This window comes from Eutrigla gurnardus (genome assembly GCF_963514095.1).
Source record: "Eutrigla gurnardus genome assembly, chromosome: 14".
NCBI lineage: Eukaryota > Metazoa > Chordata > Actinopteri > Perciformes > Triglidae > Eutrigla > Eutrigla gurnardus.
Window position 1 is genome coordinate 3,534,236 of NC_139937.1, and position 16,147 is coordinate 3,550,382.

Sequence of the window (16,147 nt, forward strand, 5' to 3'; positions counted from 1 at the left end):
TGGGACTAAAATATATTCATGTGCTGCTCTTACAGGGAAAGACACAGGAGAAGCACCGTGACCGTTTCACTCCATGTTTCCCTCCATGTTGGAGCCAATAACCTCATGTTGGTTTGGGTTGGTGAAGTGATCTGAAAAAGACCATCAACACCTGTTAGTGTCCGAGTTAACAGCGTTGTTCATTTGGTCACGCAACACCTGGGGTCCATTTAAAGGATGTGTGTGTGTGTGTGTGTGTGTGTGTGTGTGTGTGTGTGTGTGTGTGTGTGTGTGTGTGTGTGTGTGCTTGCATGCAACTCACCCGCAGCAAACTCCTGGATGTCAGTCGGCCTTTTCAGAAGTACATCTCTGTGAGAGGGGGGATAATATGAATATAAATAGTACAATATGATGTATATTAACTGAGACTTTGCCCTTTGAATGTTTTAAAACTAAAAGTTCACATTGAAAGGTGATCAACTGTGGATATTCTTCAGATAGATGCATATTCTGAGGAAACCCTCCTCTTACCCTCAAATTTCCTAACATCTGTTACCCTTTCTTACATACAGAATACGTATTATGTGACCATCAAAAAAAAGGCAAATCACCGGAAAAATCCTAACATCAGGTGGCTCAAGTAGGTTCATGTTAACCGTCTTTTTAGAGATGTTAAACATTGAATGGGGTCAAATTGACCCCAAAGAATAACGAGAAACAGAAAGCTCCATGGAGGCTTGAGATGTGTTGACCTAAAAGCAGCACAAATTTCATTTGTTTGTGAATGAATATACACGTCGTCAGGTTCCTATCAAATGAAGCAACGTGTTCTTGGAGACAACACTGGGTGCCGGCTCCACCAAACATAACAAGCAGTCATATATTGTGTTGCATACAATAGATCACAAACAGAGCAGCTTAGAATATATTTTTGGAAGTATGGCCATCTCTCTCTTTTGGCCCACACATACAGGCAAATTAGCTCAGCAGGAAAAGTCAAGAGCTAAATGTCAGTGTTACATAGCGTTACAAAATGCACAGGTCTGGAGGCTACATGTGTGTTATAAAGCCTGATGGCCTCAGGCAGAAAGGACGCGCTGTAGCGCTCCCGGAGTCTTTGACATCTACACGTGGAATAGTTTGCCTGAAGATATTTGTATATCAAACTCAGTTTACACTTCATTTAAAAGTAATTTGCTTTCATTTTAAACTTTTAAAGCATATAATTGTTAAAGCCTTCTTTTACGGTAGGTGAAGTTTGTCAATTTGCAAAGGTCACATATGTAGTCTAAATACAGTAATATAGTTGCTATCTGTAATTTAGGTTGCCTATAGGCTATTGTTTATTTCCTGGTTTCCTTAATCATATTATTGAATGCTAATGCTGATTAGGAGGAAAAGATGAGAACATGTCCATTTACAAAACTGCACAGACAGGACACCTGTCTGTCTCTACATGTCTCCCTGTGATAGACTGGTTACCTGTCTGTCTCTACATGTCGGCCCTGTGATAGACTGGTTACCTGTCTGTCTCTACATGTCTCCCTGTGATAGACTGGTTACCTGTCTGTCTCTACATGTCGGCCCTGTGATAGACTGGTTACCTGTCTGTCTCTACATGTCGGCCCTGTGATAAACTGGTTACCTGTCTGTCTCTACATGTCTCCCTGTGATAGACTGGTTACCTGTCTGTCTCTACATGTCAGCCCTGTGATAGACTGGTTACCTGTCTGTCTCTACATGTCGGCCCTGTGATAAACTGGTTACCTGTCTGTCTCTACATGTCGGCCCTGTGATAAACTGGTTACCTGTCTGTCTCTACATGTCAGCCCTGTGATAGACTGGTTACCTGTCTGTCTCTACATGTCTACCCTGTGATAGACTGGTTACCTGTCTGTCTCTACATGTCGGCCCTGTGATAAACTGGTTACCTGTCTGTCTCTACATGTCAGCCCTGTGATAGACTGGTTACCTGTCTGTCTCTACATGTCTACCCTGTGATAGACTGGTTACCTGTCTGTCTCTACATGTCAGCCCTGTGATAGACTGGTTACCTGTCTGTCTCTACATGTCAGCCCTGTGATAGACTGGTTACCTGTCTGTCTCTTCATGTCAGCCCTGTGATAGACTGGTTACCTGTCTGTCTCTACATGTCTACCCTGTGATAGACAGGTTACCTGTCTGTCCCTACATGTCAGCCCTGTGATAGACTGGTTACCTGTCTGTCTCTACATGTCGGCCCTGTGATAAACTGGTTACCTGTCTGTCTCTACATGTCAGCCCTGTGATAGACTGGTTACCTGTCTGTCTCTACATGTCTACCCTGTGATAGACTGGTTACCTGTCTGTCTCTACATGTCAGCCCTGTGATAGACTGGTTACCTGTCTGTCTCTACATGTCAGCCCTGTGATAGACTGGTTACCTGTCTGTCTCTTCATGTCAGCCCTGTGATAGACTGGTTACCTGTCTGTCTCTACATGTCAGCCCTGTGATAGACTGGTTACCTGTCTGTCTCTACATGTCAGCCCTGTGATAGACTGGTTACCTGTCTGTCTCTACATGTCAGCCCTGTGATAGACTGGTTACCTGTCTGTCTCTACATGTCAGCCCTGTGATAGACTGGTTACCTGTCTGTCTCTACATGTCAGCCCTGTGATAGACTGGTTACCTGTCTGTCTCTACATGTCAGCCCTGTGATAGACTGGTTACCTGTCTGTATCTACATGTCAGCCCTGTGAGAGACTGGTTACCTGTCTGTCTCTACATGTCAGCCCTGTGATAGACTGGTTACCTGTCTGTCTCTACATGTCAGCCCTGTGATAGACTGGTTACCTGTCTGTCTCTACATGTCTACCCTGTGATAGACTGGTCACCTGTCTGTCTCTACATGTCAGCCCTGTGATAGACTGGTTACCTGTCTGTCTCTACATGTCTACCCTGTGATAGACTGGTTACCTGTCTGTCTCTACATGTCTACCCTGTGATAGACTGGTTACCTGTCTGTCTCTACATGTCAGCCCTGTGATAGACTGGTTACCTGTCTGTCTCTACATGTCAGCCCTTTGATAGACTGGTTACCTGTCTGTCTCTACATGTCTACCCTGTGATAGACTGGTTACCTGTCTGTCTCTACATGTCTACCCTGTGATAGACAGGTTACCTGTCTGTCCCTACATGTCAGCCCTGTGATAGACTGGTTGCCTGTCTGTCTCTACATGTCTACCCTGTGATAGACTGGTTACCTGTCTGTCTCTACATGTCAGCCCTGTGATAGACTGGTTACCTGTCTGTCTCTACATGTCTCCCTGTGATAGACTGGTTACCTGTCTGTCTCTACATGTCTCCCTGTGATAGACTGGTTACCTGTATGTCTCTACATGTCGGCCCTGTGATAGACTGGTTACCTGTCTGTCTCTACATGTCGGCCCTGTGATAGACTGGTTACCTGTCTGTCTCTACATGTCTCCCTGTGATAGACTGGTCACCTGTCTGTCTCTACATGTCAGCCCTGTGATAGACTGGTTACCTGTATGTCTCTACATGTCGGCCCTGTGATAGACTGGTTACCTGTCTGTCTCTACATGTCGGCCCTGTGATAGACTGGTTACCTGTCTGTCTCTACATGTCTCCCTGTGATAGACTGGTTACCTGTCTGTCTCTACATGTCTACCCTGTGATAGACTGGTCACCTGTCTGTCTCTACATGTCAGCCCTGTGATAGACTGGTTACCTGTCTGTCTCTACATGTCTCCCTGTGATAGACTGGTTACCTGTCTGTCTCTACATGTCTCCCTGTGATAGACTGGTTACCTGTCTGTCTCTACATGTCGGCCCTGTGATAGACTGGTTACCTGTCTGTCTCTACATGTCGGCCCTGTGATAGACCGGTTACCTGTCTGTCTCTACATGTCTCCCTGTGATAGACTGGTTACCTGTCTGTCTCTACATGTCAGCCCTGTGATAGACTGGTCACCTGTCTGTCTCTACATGTCAGCCCTGTGATAGACTGGTTACCTGTCTGTCTCTACATGTCTACCCTGTGATAGACTGGTTACCTGTCTGTCTCTACATGTCTACCCTGTGATAGACTGGTTACCTGTCTGTCTCTACATGTCAGCCCTGTGATAGACTGGTTACCTGTCTGTCTCTACATGTCAGCCCTTTGATAGACTGGTTACCTGTCTGTCTCTACATGTGTACCCTGTGATAGACTGGTTACCTGTCTGTCTCTACATGTCTACCCTGTGATAGACAGGTTACCTGTCTGTCTCTACATGTCAGCCCTGTGATAGACTGGTTACCTGTCTGTCTCTACATGTCTACCCTGTGATAGACTGGTTACCTGTCTGTCTCTACATGTCAGCCCTGTGATAGACTGGTTACCTGTCTGTCTCTACATGTCAGCCCTGTGATAGACTGGTTACCTGTCTGTCTCTACATGTCAGCCCTGTGATAGACTGGTTACCTGTCTGTCTCTACATGTCTCCCTGTGATAGACTGGTTACCTGTCTGTCTCTACATGTCTCCCTGTGATAGTCTGGTTACCTGTCTGTCTCTACATGTCAGCCCTGTGAGAGACTGGTTAGCTGTCTGTATCTACATGTCAGCCCTGTGAGAGACTGGTTACCTGTCTTCTCTACATGTCAGCCCTGTGATAGACTGGTTACCTGTCTGTCTCTACATGTCAGCCCTGTGATAGACTGGTTACCTGTCTGTCTCTACATGTCAGCCCTGTGATAGACTGGTTACCTGTCTGTCTCTACATGTCTCCCTGTGATAGACTGGTTACCTGTCTGTCTCTACATGTCTACCCTGTGATAGACTGGTTACCTGTCTGTCTCTACATGTCAGCCCTGTGATAGACTGGTTACCTGTCTGTCTCTACATGTCAGCCCTGTGATAGACTGGTTACCTGTCTGTCTCTACATGTCAGCCCTGTGATAGACTGGTTACCTGTCTGTCTCTACATGTCGGCCCTGTGATAGACTGGTTACCTGTCTGTCTCTACATGTCGGCCCTGTGATAGACTGGTTACCTGTCTACGTTTACAAAAGGCCGGTGTCGTGCCAAAAAGTGATCGTCTGCCAGAATTTGATTTCCGGTCGCGGGAGCGCGCACAGCAGCCCGTTGAGCGGTAGCGTTTAAACGTCTGGTTTTCTCTGGATTAAACGGTCATAATATGCGGATACACACAACTGTACGTCCGCAATTATAGCAAAGGTATGTGTCTTAGAAAGTTTAACGTTTGTTGTTACGTAATTATCACAACTGTGGCCTAAAGAAGTGTAGTTTGTAGCGAAATCAGCCCTGACAATTACGTGATAGACATGCAGGGGTGGATTGGCCATCGGGAGTACCGGAACTTTTCCCGGTGGGCCGGTCACTAATGGGCCGATGGACGGCCGTTTTTTTATTTATTTATTTATTATTATTATTATTATTATTATTATTATTATTATTATTATTATTATTATTATTATTTATTTATTTTTTGCCATGCCTCGCCTTGCTTTGATAACTAGTGTAACTCTCCCGGGCGGCCCGGGGAGAGAGACGTGCACCAGCTCGGCCCACAGTGATCAGCTGCAGACAGAGAGGTGAGAGGTGATGATTGTCTGTCTACAGAATGGCCCTATGAGAGGCTTTAGAGGCCCAGGAGTCCCACCCACGCATGTTCTAGACCCCCCCTCGTCCAATCACTTTTAATGATGAGGAGTCGATGATGAGAGACGGCGCGAGAGAAAACAACAACAACAACATAACACCACACGAAAAACAAAAATGGAGAAGGAAAGTAAAAAACGCAAAGGCGGTGCAGAAAAATTGAGGGAAAAGAAAAGAAAAGCTCTAGCAGCACAGGCTGCTAAAAGTTTAACTATCACGCAGATGTTTGCAGCAGGGGCCGGCCTGGCCGGAGCTAGCAGCACCGAAGCAGGTCCGTGTCCTTCACGTGAGTCTGACAGTGACAGAGAGGCTGAAGAGAGTGAGGCTCCCATCACTGCCCTTATGGTGCAGGAGGAGGCTGAAAGAAATGTTGAGGAAGAAGAGACTCCATGTGAAGGAGGTAGCAGGTATGTGCCTTCCAGAATAGTGTGGATAAACATTCATAAAATAAATAGTTCAGAACGGTTGCTTAACTGTCTATGAACTTTACTTGACATAATAAATAGCAAACTCTGGATGGTGTGGTGTGTTACAACTAAATCTAGTTATCTAAAGTATTGGAAAACAATAACCATATTCACCTATAATGCCATCCCCCAAATCAGGTCACCAGAGTTAAAGTGTTTACAACTTAACAAATATGTATGCTTTACACATTTTTTTCAGTCAGTGTTTATGGTTGATTGTCCTTCAACAGTTTAACATACAGTTCAAATTAATAAAACACTGATTAACTATATTACAGTAAAACATCTGCATACATATTACTCATGATGCAGTACACAAATTACAAGTATTTCCTCTTATGTCATGCTTCATTGTCTATACATTATGTTGAGCTGTACTATCTTTCTAAAATAAAATTAGTGTTTGTCCATTTTTCAGATCAATATACTATTGTTTTCCATAATTTAGCCAACTAACCAAAGTTCTGATTGCGTGCAGACTCATTATTTGCATGTAATCTTGTTCAGACTTAACTTATTCGACACTATTCCTCTACTTTTCATGTCCAGGTTTGTGATAGGCGACAGGCCCAGTACATCATCTCCTGTCTGTATGAGTGAGTGATAAATAAACACTCTTGAATCTTAAATCCTTTCTCCAGTATCCTTCTTAAGAGCAAGTGAGCAACACAATGCGTAGTTATCATTTATTTTATTCAAGGCTTCAGAATATAAAGGGATATTGTTTAGTATAGTGGTGTTATTAAGAACTTATGTGTTTGTACATCAACGGGGCGATATCTGCGCGCGGATTGTAGTGGGCCGGTCTGGACCAAAAAGTCCAGGGCCAAATTTTTGTCCCAGTCCACCCCTGTAGACATGTCTCTGTGCTGGGTATGTCTGATGCCTTTGTTTAGCCCTGTCTTATGAATTAGACTGTAATGAATGCGACCGGAAATCAAATTCTGGCAGACGATCACTTTTTGGCACGACACCTGTCGGCCTCGGATTGTTGTCTTTAACCACGTGGGAGCATGATATCAGGACTATATCAGTCTCTAACACAACTAGCATCAGTGAGGTTCACCCGTAGACACCGGGATTAAAGTTAGCTTAAACATGAAAAGTAAAAAGGGAAGTAAGTAAAGCAGAGCAGATGAGTTCACGTTTACTCACCTCAGAAAGTCGCCAATCAAGACCTCTACTTCCGGGTGGGCTCTCAAATACTTCTCGTTGTCGATTCTCGTCTTGATCTGAGAATGGCACAGACGATTCATTTCAGGTGAATTAAGCTGCGTTTTGTGGCTGGCTAATAGCGCTAGCGTTAGCTTTTAACCTCGTAAAATCCCCCCGATGTTACCTTGAAGTGTCGCAGCTTCTCCTGCTGCTCAGCACTTAATTCACCGACGTCCAGCTTCGTCGAACCTCCTTTTCCAGCCATCATCTCTACTCGTCTAATTATTTACCTTACAGTGCCCACAGGAAACACGTTTGAAGCTATATAACGCACAAATACCACCTGTTACCGACACACAGCTGCTGCGGGCGAGTGACAGCTGTTGCTATGGAAACGATCTCCAACAATTCAGAGCTGCGGCCAGGAGGTGGCAGCATAGGACAAGAAAAAAGTTAATTCTTTATGTTTTGGAAATCAAATGAATCTACGTTTAAATACTTTGAGAAATACACGATGGGAAACAGCAGCGTTTTGTCTCTTAAAAAGCCTCAAGTAGCCTACAAGAACAACAAACCACCATGATGTTTGAAACTTTACTATTTACCACATTTACACACATCCTTTTTGATTGTCTGATAAATGACTTTCTGGAGGCCACTTGGATTTAACTACATTGTCAATTAAGATGTGTTTATGTATCCCAGCATCCCTGGGTTTTACATTTTTTTTAAATGTTTTTATGTCAGAGCATTTAATGTATTGATGGCTATCGGTACATTATGAGATTTCAAGACATAACAGAAAGTGTTTCTGAATAGAATGACCTACTCTATCTTTAAGGCCTGTGTCTTATATCAATTGCTATTATTCTTACGTGGTTAACAGTCCTAAAGCTTGAGTTCTGGGGGGCAGCTGGCCACTTTGCACAGTTTATAGTCCAGACTTCCAGGGTCGTTTTTTGATTCCACAATCTTTCTTTGGAGCAAAATACAACCTTACACTGGACAATCAGTCCAAAAGGAAGGAAAATAGATGAATCAATGATGCTTAACAAAAGCAATTATTTTTCAAACCGCATAAAGAATATGTGGAAACTGAATTGGGACCATGCTAGTGATATATTTGATGAAACTGAAATAAAAACTATATACAAACAGAACATGAGGTGATGTGCTAGACGCAGGCCTATCATTTAGACCTACATCGAGTCGACTGTTTAGCAACACAATTTAAATTGGCGAAGACATGGGAGAGTGAGAAAGCTGCTCTTCAGACAAACACACCAACAAAGTATTTTAGAGGTATTTTAGGCATTAGTTAAAGATAGAACGATAAACAGAATACAAGCAGTTCCTGAGTTGGCTTTGAACAGCAGTTGTTTGGAGAGAACCATAACAATTTCAAGTCTATTATCCTTTTGTCGTCTGTGACACTGGCTCTGAATAGTTTTATTCCCCTTTCTGCCTGCTCATCCCTCACTGTGGAGAAAGAAATAGCTTGTGTTGTTGAAGTGAACGGCTTCTATCCTCTCCTTTAGCCGCTGTTCTTCTTCTTCTTTTTCTTCTTCTTCTTTTTCTTCTTCTTCTTTTTCTTCTTCCCCTCCTTCCCCTTCGCTTGGTGGGGCTTCTTTGTAACAAGGCGGGGCAAAGGTCACCAGCGCCTGCCCTTCTGGAGGTGTTGGGGTGGGCGGAGCAGGCCGAGCAGAGTCACCACATTGGATGACGCTCAGACTCTGAAGTTTAGACATAAATCTGTTCTTGTGTCTGAAATGATAAAAAAAAAGAGAAGTTGACTGAAAAATGTCCTGAGATTTGAAAACAAGGACGGCCAACCATTGGCTATTATTTAGGTCATGATGTAAATGTATCCATGCTTTTTGTATATATATATATTTATATATATATTTATATATATATATATATATATATATATATATATATATATATATATATATATATATATATATATATATATATATGTATATATATGTATATACTTAATATATATTCACTACCTGAATACGTAGGCAGCCAAAATGACCGTCAAGAGAGCAAATAAACCGGAGATCCACAGGACGTGATGTAACGCCTCCGCTCCCCTTTTCACTGGTTCAGGATCTGCAGTATAGACAGGGGGAGACTCTGAGTCATCCTAATGGAGATGAACAACCTCCATCCAAGCGTGTGTTCGGGTCTGAGTGAATGTGTGTGTGTGTGACAGATAGGTGTGTTGAGCCATGTTTCCTGTGGCTTATTTCGTTGTTCAGCCTCAGTTATTATAATGACATGGCTTCCTGTTGAAACCCAGTGGTGCAGAGGGGTTTCAGTACTGACTATATTTAAGAGTTCCCCCATCTATAACACACACACACACACACACACACACACACACACACACACACACACACACACACACACACACACACACACACACAACACGCCACATCTAATTAACTGAAAAACCTTACCATCAAACAAATCGTCATCTGTACCAGAGCTGCCTTCGCTGTCTATGTATGCTGGAAACTGCAAGTTAGAGAAGATAACCGAAGAGGCAGCGTGAGATACTGGAGTCGGGAAACAATGAATACTGTAGCAGCAGCATGAATGTTGTTTTTCTTATTCAATGACGCTTTGAGACTCTTACTGTTGGGGAGAGATCCTCATTCAGCAGCTCGACTGACCCTTTAGCTGAGGAGACATTCACACAGATGATGTGTTATCAACAACTATGATTTTGTAAAATCTGGAGGTTGAATGACACAATTCATGTTTTTCAGACTTTCATCCCAAGTAAAAACAGGCTGGGAACTACTGATCTAGGCACAAGTTCTGTTATTGTATATATTTATTTTACAAGTTTGTTTAAAAACAAATCCAGACTTATTAAACCTACAGAAGTTATTTTAAGAGAAAAGAAAAGAAACTCATGCTCATAAAATATTGTTGATGATTTCTGAAATGATTGTAAACGTGTTTATCATAAATCAGAGGAGCTGTTATGCATATAGTGAGAGACAGAATAAACATATTTTGGGGTGAGTGATTGTCTTTATTGATTAAAGGTTGAGTAGGTGATTCTATTCAGAAACACTTTCTGTTATATTACTTGAAATCCTCATAACATTCAAACATTTAATGACAAAATTAATTCATCAAAACAATAAAAAAAAATGTCATCTGTGGCCGTGGCAGGACTGTAAAAACCCGTCCAATCACAAGTCGGGCCTGTCTGTCAATGCTTACTTCCTGATTACTGACTTTTTCTGTTCTGTGATGCGTTCAAAGTCAAAATCTCTGTGGTTTTTCCAAATGACCTCCATGTAAGGCAGGGGTCTCAGACTCGCGGCACAATATTTTGCGGCCCCCCTACCTGAAATCAAAGCTTGGTTTAGTGTGGACCGCACGTTTTTTTTTCTTCACCTTATGCCCTGTGCGTTTTGTATTTTTTAACACTTGTGGACCATAGCTCAGGCTCGTGACAACAACACAAATTAGCAACGTAGGTCACTTGTACCGTAATTTCCAGACTATTGAGCGCACCTGAATATAAGCTGCACCCACTAACATTGGTCCCTTTTTTTGTGGAATACTTGATGTGACCCAGCCTCACCCAGACTCTACCTCCGGCGGCCCACAGGTAAGTTAAATTTGAGACCCCTGATTTAAGGTGATAGGAAAGTGATCACACAGTCAGCTTCTTAAAATAAAAGAAAACTGAAAGAAAGAATGAACTTTCCATATAGTCAAATAAATACTTGATTGTTGCTGTTCTGGGTTTGTACCCTCACGGTTGAATGCACTGATGGGAAGATGCTTTGGATCAAAGCGACAGCTAAATGAGATATAATATAATGTGATATCCATTAGATATGAAGGTTTTCCAGAGAATGGGACGTGTATCAAGAGATATGTTTTAAAATACCAAGATAAAACATGTCCCTGGAGAAGAAGAAAGAACATAAGCATTCATAAACTACTTCTAAATATTTAAAACTTTATGATCGTGTATTCGGGGTCCAGAATACTGCATGCAGTGCACAACGAGTAAACATGAGAGAAAGGGAAACACAACTGGAAGAGGTAAAATCCTGTATGGGAGGGTGTTTGTGAACAGCAGCCCAAGGAAGGAAACAGGAGGCCCTCCTTGTCTGGTTGTCATGACTACCTTTGTCTGTGTCCAGAGTGGATCGTGTATTACCGAGGCAATAAAGCTCAATGATTAACAGGTCCATGTAATGTACATCACCTCCTCGTCTTGGGTGCTTATTTTGGCTGCTGGACCCTGAGCAATGGAAAATACTCATTCCCCCCCCCCCCCCCCCCCAACACCACCACCACCCCTCGTGTTTGTGTGTTTACCTGTTGTCAACAACCAACTGCTGGCATAGACAGGTGAACTCCAGTCACTCCACTGACCGTCATACTCATCCCTAGTCCTGAGCTGTATCAGGTACTCAACACCAGGCATGGCGTCGGTGATGGTGCAGGAGCGCAGACTCTTCACCGTCTGGATCTAATCCACACACAGGGGGGCAACCAGGTCAATGTGAGGGGCCGCGCAATACATAATACAATTTTGTCCCCACCCACACACAACTCTCACATTCACTACTGAACACCTCGCACATTTCTTTCAGTCTGTGTGAGAGTATTTCATTTGTGTGTGTGTGTGTGTGTGTGTGTGTGAGGTCACAATTTCAATAGTGTGTATGCGTGGGGAGTTATTATGGTGAACACACTGCCGTCACCTTCACTGTTTAGATTCAGATAAGCCAACCATTTACGGATCTACTGAACTGCGAAAAAGTAAACACACACACACACACACACACACACGCACACACACACACACACACGCACACACACACACACACACACACACACCGGCGTTTGTCTCCCAGCACGCACCTGCCAATAATAAAGGGAGGACTTAAGAGGCCGGTACTTGATCTCGTAGATGAGTTCATAGTAGCTGTCATGAGACTTCCAGGAGATAGGCCAACCCCAGGTGACCCTCATCCTCCTCTCGTGCCCCTCCTCCTGTTGCACCGACACATTTGATGGAGGGTCGGGCTTCACTGCCAGAACAAGGAGGGATCTAGTGAGTGCTTTTGCATCAGAACAAACACAAATATGAAGTGGACACACAAACTCACAAATGCCCAGAGGGTTGAAGTGCACCAAGGCGCTGGTGGCATTGCCTGCGATGCTGGTAACGCACAGGTAGGCCATGTGGAGGGCCCTCAGCTCGTCCTCGTTGTGGTCCAGAGCGCACCAACAGGAGGAGCGGCGAGACGAGTAGGAACACTGCAGCCGGAGGAAGCTCTCGGTCGGGCTGAGAGAGGGAACGACACAGGAAGAACAGTTTCAATAGAAGTTGCCATGTTCCTGTTGTAGTTTTACACGTGTCCTCCCGCCCACATGAAGAACTTCACATGAGAAAACATCTCACCTCATTTCCTGTCGTTTCTCTACTGTCAGCTACATAATAAAGGTGTGAAGTGTGGTAACAGAATGTCACCATTTCTGGTTAACCTTTGAATTTGTACTCTAAAACATTCAACAATAATATATTTAAATGTGTATGTGGATACTCCATGACTAGGTGTTACAAAGGGATGGTTTCTTGTGATTGACAGGTCAGTTGATACAGGATGTTGCACAGAATGTATCACTATCTCCACACACATTTAGTTTTTCTTTGGGGTGTTACAGTGTTCGTGTCTTACCTTTTGCTGAGTAAGAGGTAACAGTTAGGTGAAATAGTGACGGGCTTCTGAGGCGTCCACTCACAGCGAATCTTACTGCTGGGTGACCTTTTGTAGCAGGACAGGCTGGGATTCTCTGGAGGATCTAACCGTACAGAAGACATGCAGGGATGCAGTCATGTGTTGTCTCTTGGGTTAAACTGTCAATTACTTTTACCCCAGCTGTTTCAGAAATAATGAAATATGAACATAACACTATCCCAGAATCCAACATGACACAACCAACAATCCAAAACAAGATATTAAGTCGACAGAATCAGAGAAAAACAATCGATAGCGTGAATAAAATGTTATGTTGAGGCTTTCATTATATATATTTATATGTGTGTGTATATATATATATATATATATATATATATATATATATATATATATATATATATATATATATATATATATATATATAAACTTCATTGCTGTTGTGACTCACCTGCCACGATGACCTTTAAGGAGAACCTCTCTCTGCCTCTGTGATAACACGAGTATCTCCCCGAGTCCGTCAGTCTCACTGAGGACAGAGACAGTGCAGCTCCTCTCCTCTCCGATGTGATTCCTCCCCAGTCTCTGCCTCCTTTTCCCACGGCCCTCCCGTTCCACTTCCACTGCAGCTTTGACTTTATGCCCCTGGTTACTCTGCTCCCTTCCTCCTCGTAATCGCCCTCGTCGTCCATCTCTCCATCCTCCCAGTCGGATTCCCCCTTTAACAGTCTGCTCACGCTGGGGTGAGTGGTGGGAGAGGCTGTGGACCCTGAACCTGCATGTCTGAGGCTTTTGTTTTCCCCCGCCTCAGGTCGCTTTACAGCTTTCTCCGTGGCACGTTTGTCACTTTTCATGGAAGCTCCAGCGTTGCTCATTTTGCTCTTTTCACTGATTGGAGCTGCAACAGAAGAACTCCCTCTTCTGTCGGTGTCTGAGCCGTTTCTGGCCACGCTGACCTTTACTCCGTCCACCTCCACATGACCGCTGCAGGTCAAAACCAACTTACTGCCGGGGCTTAAGACCAACACACCGGGGGGAGGGTCTGCACAGAAAGGCAACCAACAAACATCATCATTTATCAAATAAAAACCTTTGTGAGTGCTGGACAACGTGACACGTTCTTTCATCTTTGCATATCGGTTGCTGTCAACCATCCAACAAATAGGACGCATCGCTGCATATGACCAACTGCTCCTGAACTTCCTCTTTTAATAGGTCTCTCTTTTTCCGTTTCTCTTTCTGTCCTAAATCATGCCGTCGTTGTGTCACCTCTCACATATTTACGTCCCTGTCAAATCAGTCGTGACTTGAAAATGCCTTGTGTATACAGCCTTACTGTTTGGATTGACTGGCTTGACGTCAGAAGACCATTGCCCTCAGTGCAAACACACTATCTCTGCCTTACTCCCACTTTCCGACATCCCCGTCTTGTTTGTCTAGAAAACAAATGTGGAAAATAGAGACTCTGCGGCTCAGAGAAGGCAGAAAACGACACATCGACAACTGTGAACTGGTTTTAGGTTTACATGGATTCTAACTTTTGAATATCTCTGAACCCATAAATAATTTGGATAATAGATGTGCAGGGGTCGCCTCCTCCCTCCAGCAGTGTAGTCCAGTACAACAAACACAACCAAGGTTAAAACACATTTATAGTATGGTAGATGCTGATTTGTGGGCTTGTACAAATAAATGAGTTATTACAAGCTGCAAAGAAGACAGACCCTGATTTAAGAAAGAAAAATCTGGTTCTGAACTTCTGAAAAAAACAAAAACTTCAAAAACTTGAATCCTTCAGAACGTTTCTCTGAGCTTCCAACAAAAGCTTTTACATAACAGCGTTTTGGATATGAAACCACACAGAATGACGATACGGATAATGTAAAGCAATTATGTTTATATTCATAGTTAACAAATAACCATACTCATAATTATACAAGTTCTGTAAATAAACGAACAAACTTGAGTTGCCCTGCTCTGACTACAAACAAAGCAGGCTGTTACAGAGCACAGATTTACTTTTACTTTTATTTTATTTGAGATGCTTCTATTTGCTGGGATTTATCTCCAGTCAAATCAAAGAATTAGAACAATCTGAATAACTCTGAATAACTTTACTTCTTTAACCCTCCTGTTTTTCTAACATTTTATTCTCCTGGTCAATTTGACCCCAGCAATTAGGAAAAGTTAATGAAAATATCAAGCAAAGAAATAAATAAAAAAAGTTGGCCCTCTTTTTAGAGACGTTAACATTGAATAGGCTCAAATTGACTATAATTATAACAGGATAGTTAAATAGTTAGTATAAAGTTAGTCCAAATATATTCCACATTTTCAAAAATGAATAACAGCAAACAGAATGAACGACCCCGGTTTAGTTTACCCTTTCTGGGGCAGGTTCCGTCGAAGATGCCGCTGACCACCGTGGCGCACAGAACGCACAGCAATGGGACAGATCCCCGCATGTTTGCGCGGCACAGCACCAGATGGAGGTTGTTGTGACTCCCATCAAACGTTTCAAACAAACAATTACAACTACAACTGTCGGTCTTCAAGCAGACGAGGTCGTGTAAGCAGTCACCGGGTTCCTCTGGTTGCAGCAGTCTGCTGGCAGAAAGACCCGTTATTGTGAAATCCCAGCGCTCTTCCCCTTGGTCGACCCGTTATAGAGGAAATCCTCCCCAGCGTCAAAATAAAGCTGAAAATAGGCCTGCCATAATCATATTTAAATTTAAAGGTGTCAGACTGAGGAAGTCTGTCATACTTAACTTACTCTATCAGATAGCACCATTCAGCTCCTTATCCGAATTATTATATAATACATATAAATTATATGAATTAGCTAATTAAGTGTGGGACTATTTTGTTTTGTGAGTTGCATTTTATTTTTTTTCCAAAGAGAAGAAAACTACTCTAAACATCTCATTGCACTCATATTTTCACCTCCCAACGTGATGGTGCACCATGAATAACTACACACTGAAGCATGCATTGACATAAGTACACATAAAGTACACACAGTTCTGTTTTTTGTAGGTGTCTAAACAAACTCCCAGCTATTTTGTCCACTTCACCTCGTTTCATGCCCCACCACAGCGTAGTCATTACACCTCAGCTTGAAATAACACTCG

The 16,147-nt window shown here is 43.1% G+C and overlaps 2 protein-coding genes across 3 annotated transcripts; both read right to left on the bottom strand.

Annotated features, from left to right (window-relative positions):
* Position 1: 1 nt before the first annotated feature.
* On the bottom strand, positions 2 to 7,709 carry riiad1 (regulatory subunit of type II PKA R-subunit domain containing 1). Its single transcript, XM_084027051.1, has 4 exons — positions 7,451 to 7,709; positions 7,267 to 7,343; positions 302 to 348; positions 2 to 131 (listed from the first exon to the last, which is right to left on the bottom strand). Exons 1-4 carry the CDS (start codon positions 7,532 to 7,534, stop codon positions 67 to 69), a joined length of 273 nt encoding a protein of 90 aa, XP_083883177.1. The 5' UTR covers positions 7,535 to 7,709; the 3' UTR covers positions 2 to 66.
* Positions 7,710 to 7,801: 92 nt separating this feature from the next.
* Positions 7,802 to 15,664, bottom strand: il6r (interleukin 6 receptor). Of its 2 annotated transcripts, XR_014598314.1 has the most exons (11): positions 15,400 to 15,664; positions 13,468 to 14,058; positions 12,999 to 13,122; positions 12,426 to 12,604; positions 12,178 to 12,347; positions 11,629 to 11,782; positions 9,914 to 9,957; positions 9,735 to 9,792; positions 9,282 to 9,384; positions 8,096 to 9,030; positions 7,802 to 7,910 (listed from the first exon to the last, which is right to left on the bottom strand). XR_014598314.1 is itself a non-coding variant. In XM_084027049.1 (10 exons), exons 1-10 carry the CDS (start codon positions 15,479 to 15,481, stop codon positions 8,736 to 8,738), a joined length of 1,800 nt encoding a protein of 599 aa, XP_083883175.1. In that variant the 5' UTR covers positions 15,482 to 15,664; the 3' UTR covers positions 7,924 to 8,735. The 2 variants fall into 2 exon arrangements, 1 of the variants encoding a protein (XP_083883175.1); XM_084027049.1 differs by lacking the exon at positions 7,802 to 7,910 and having other exon boundaries at positions 7,924 to 9,030.
* Positions 15,665 to 16,147: the final 483 nt, after the last annotated feature.

What these genes read in the sequence shown, in the direction of transcription:
- il6r (XM_084027049.1), bottom strand. Translation starts at nt 15,481, where the DNA reads ATGCGGGGATCTGTCCCATTGCTGTGCGTTCTGTGCGCCACGGTGGTC. An exon ending in CGGAACCTGCCCCAGAAAGG is followed by an intron (nt 14,059 to 15,399) that starts GTAAACTAAACC and finishes CTTTCTGTGCAG; the next exon opens with ACCCTCCCCCCGGTGTGTTG. An exon ending in TTGGCTGCCTACGTATTCAG is followed by an intron (nt 9,031 to 9,281) that starts GTAGTGAATATA and finishes TTATCATTTCAG; the next exon opens with ACACAAGAACAGATTTATGT.
- riiad1 (XM_084027051.1), bottom strand. Translation starts at nt 7,534, where the DNA reads ATGATGGCTGGAAAAGGAGGTTCGACGAAGCTGGACGTCGGTGAATTA. An exon ending in AGAAGCTGCGACACTTCAAG is followed by an intron (nt 7,344 to 7,450) that starts GTAACATCGGGG and finishes TGCCATTCTCAG; the next exon opens with ATCAAGACGAGAATCGACAA. An exon ending in TTGATTGGCGACTTTCTGAG is followed by an intron (nt 349 to 7,266) that starts GTGAGTAAACGT and finishes CCCCTCTCACAG; the next exon opens with AGATGTACTTCTGAAAAGGC.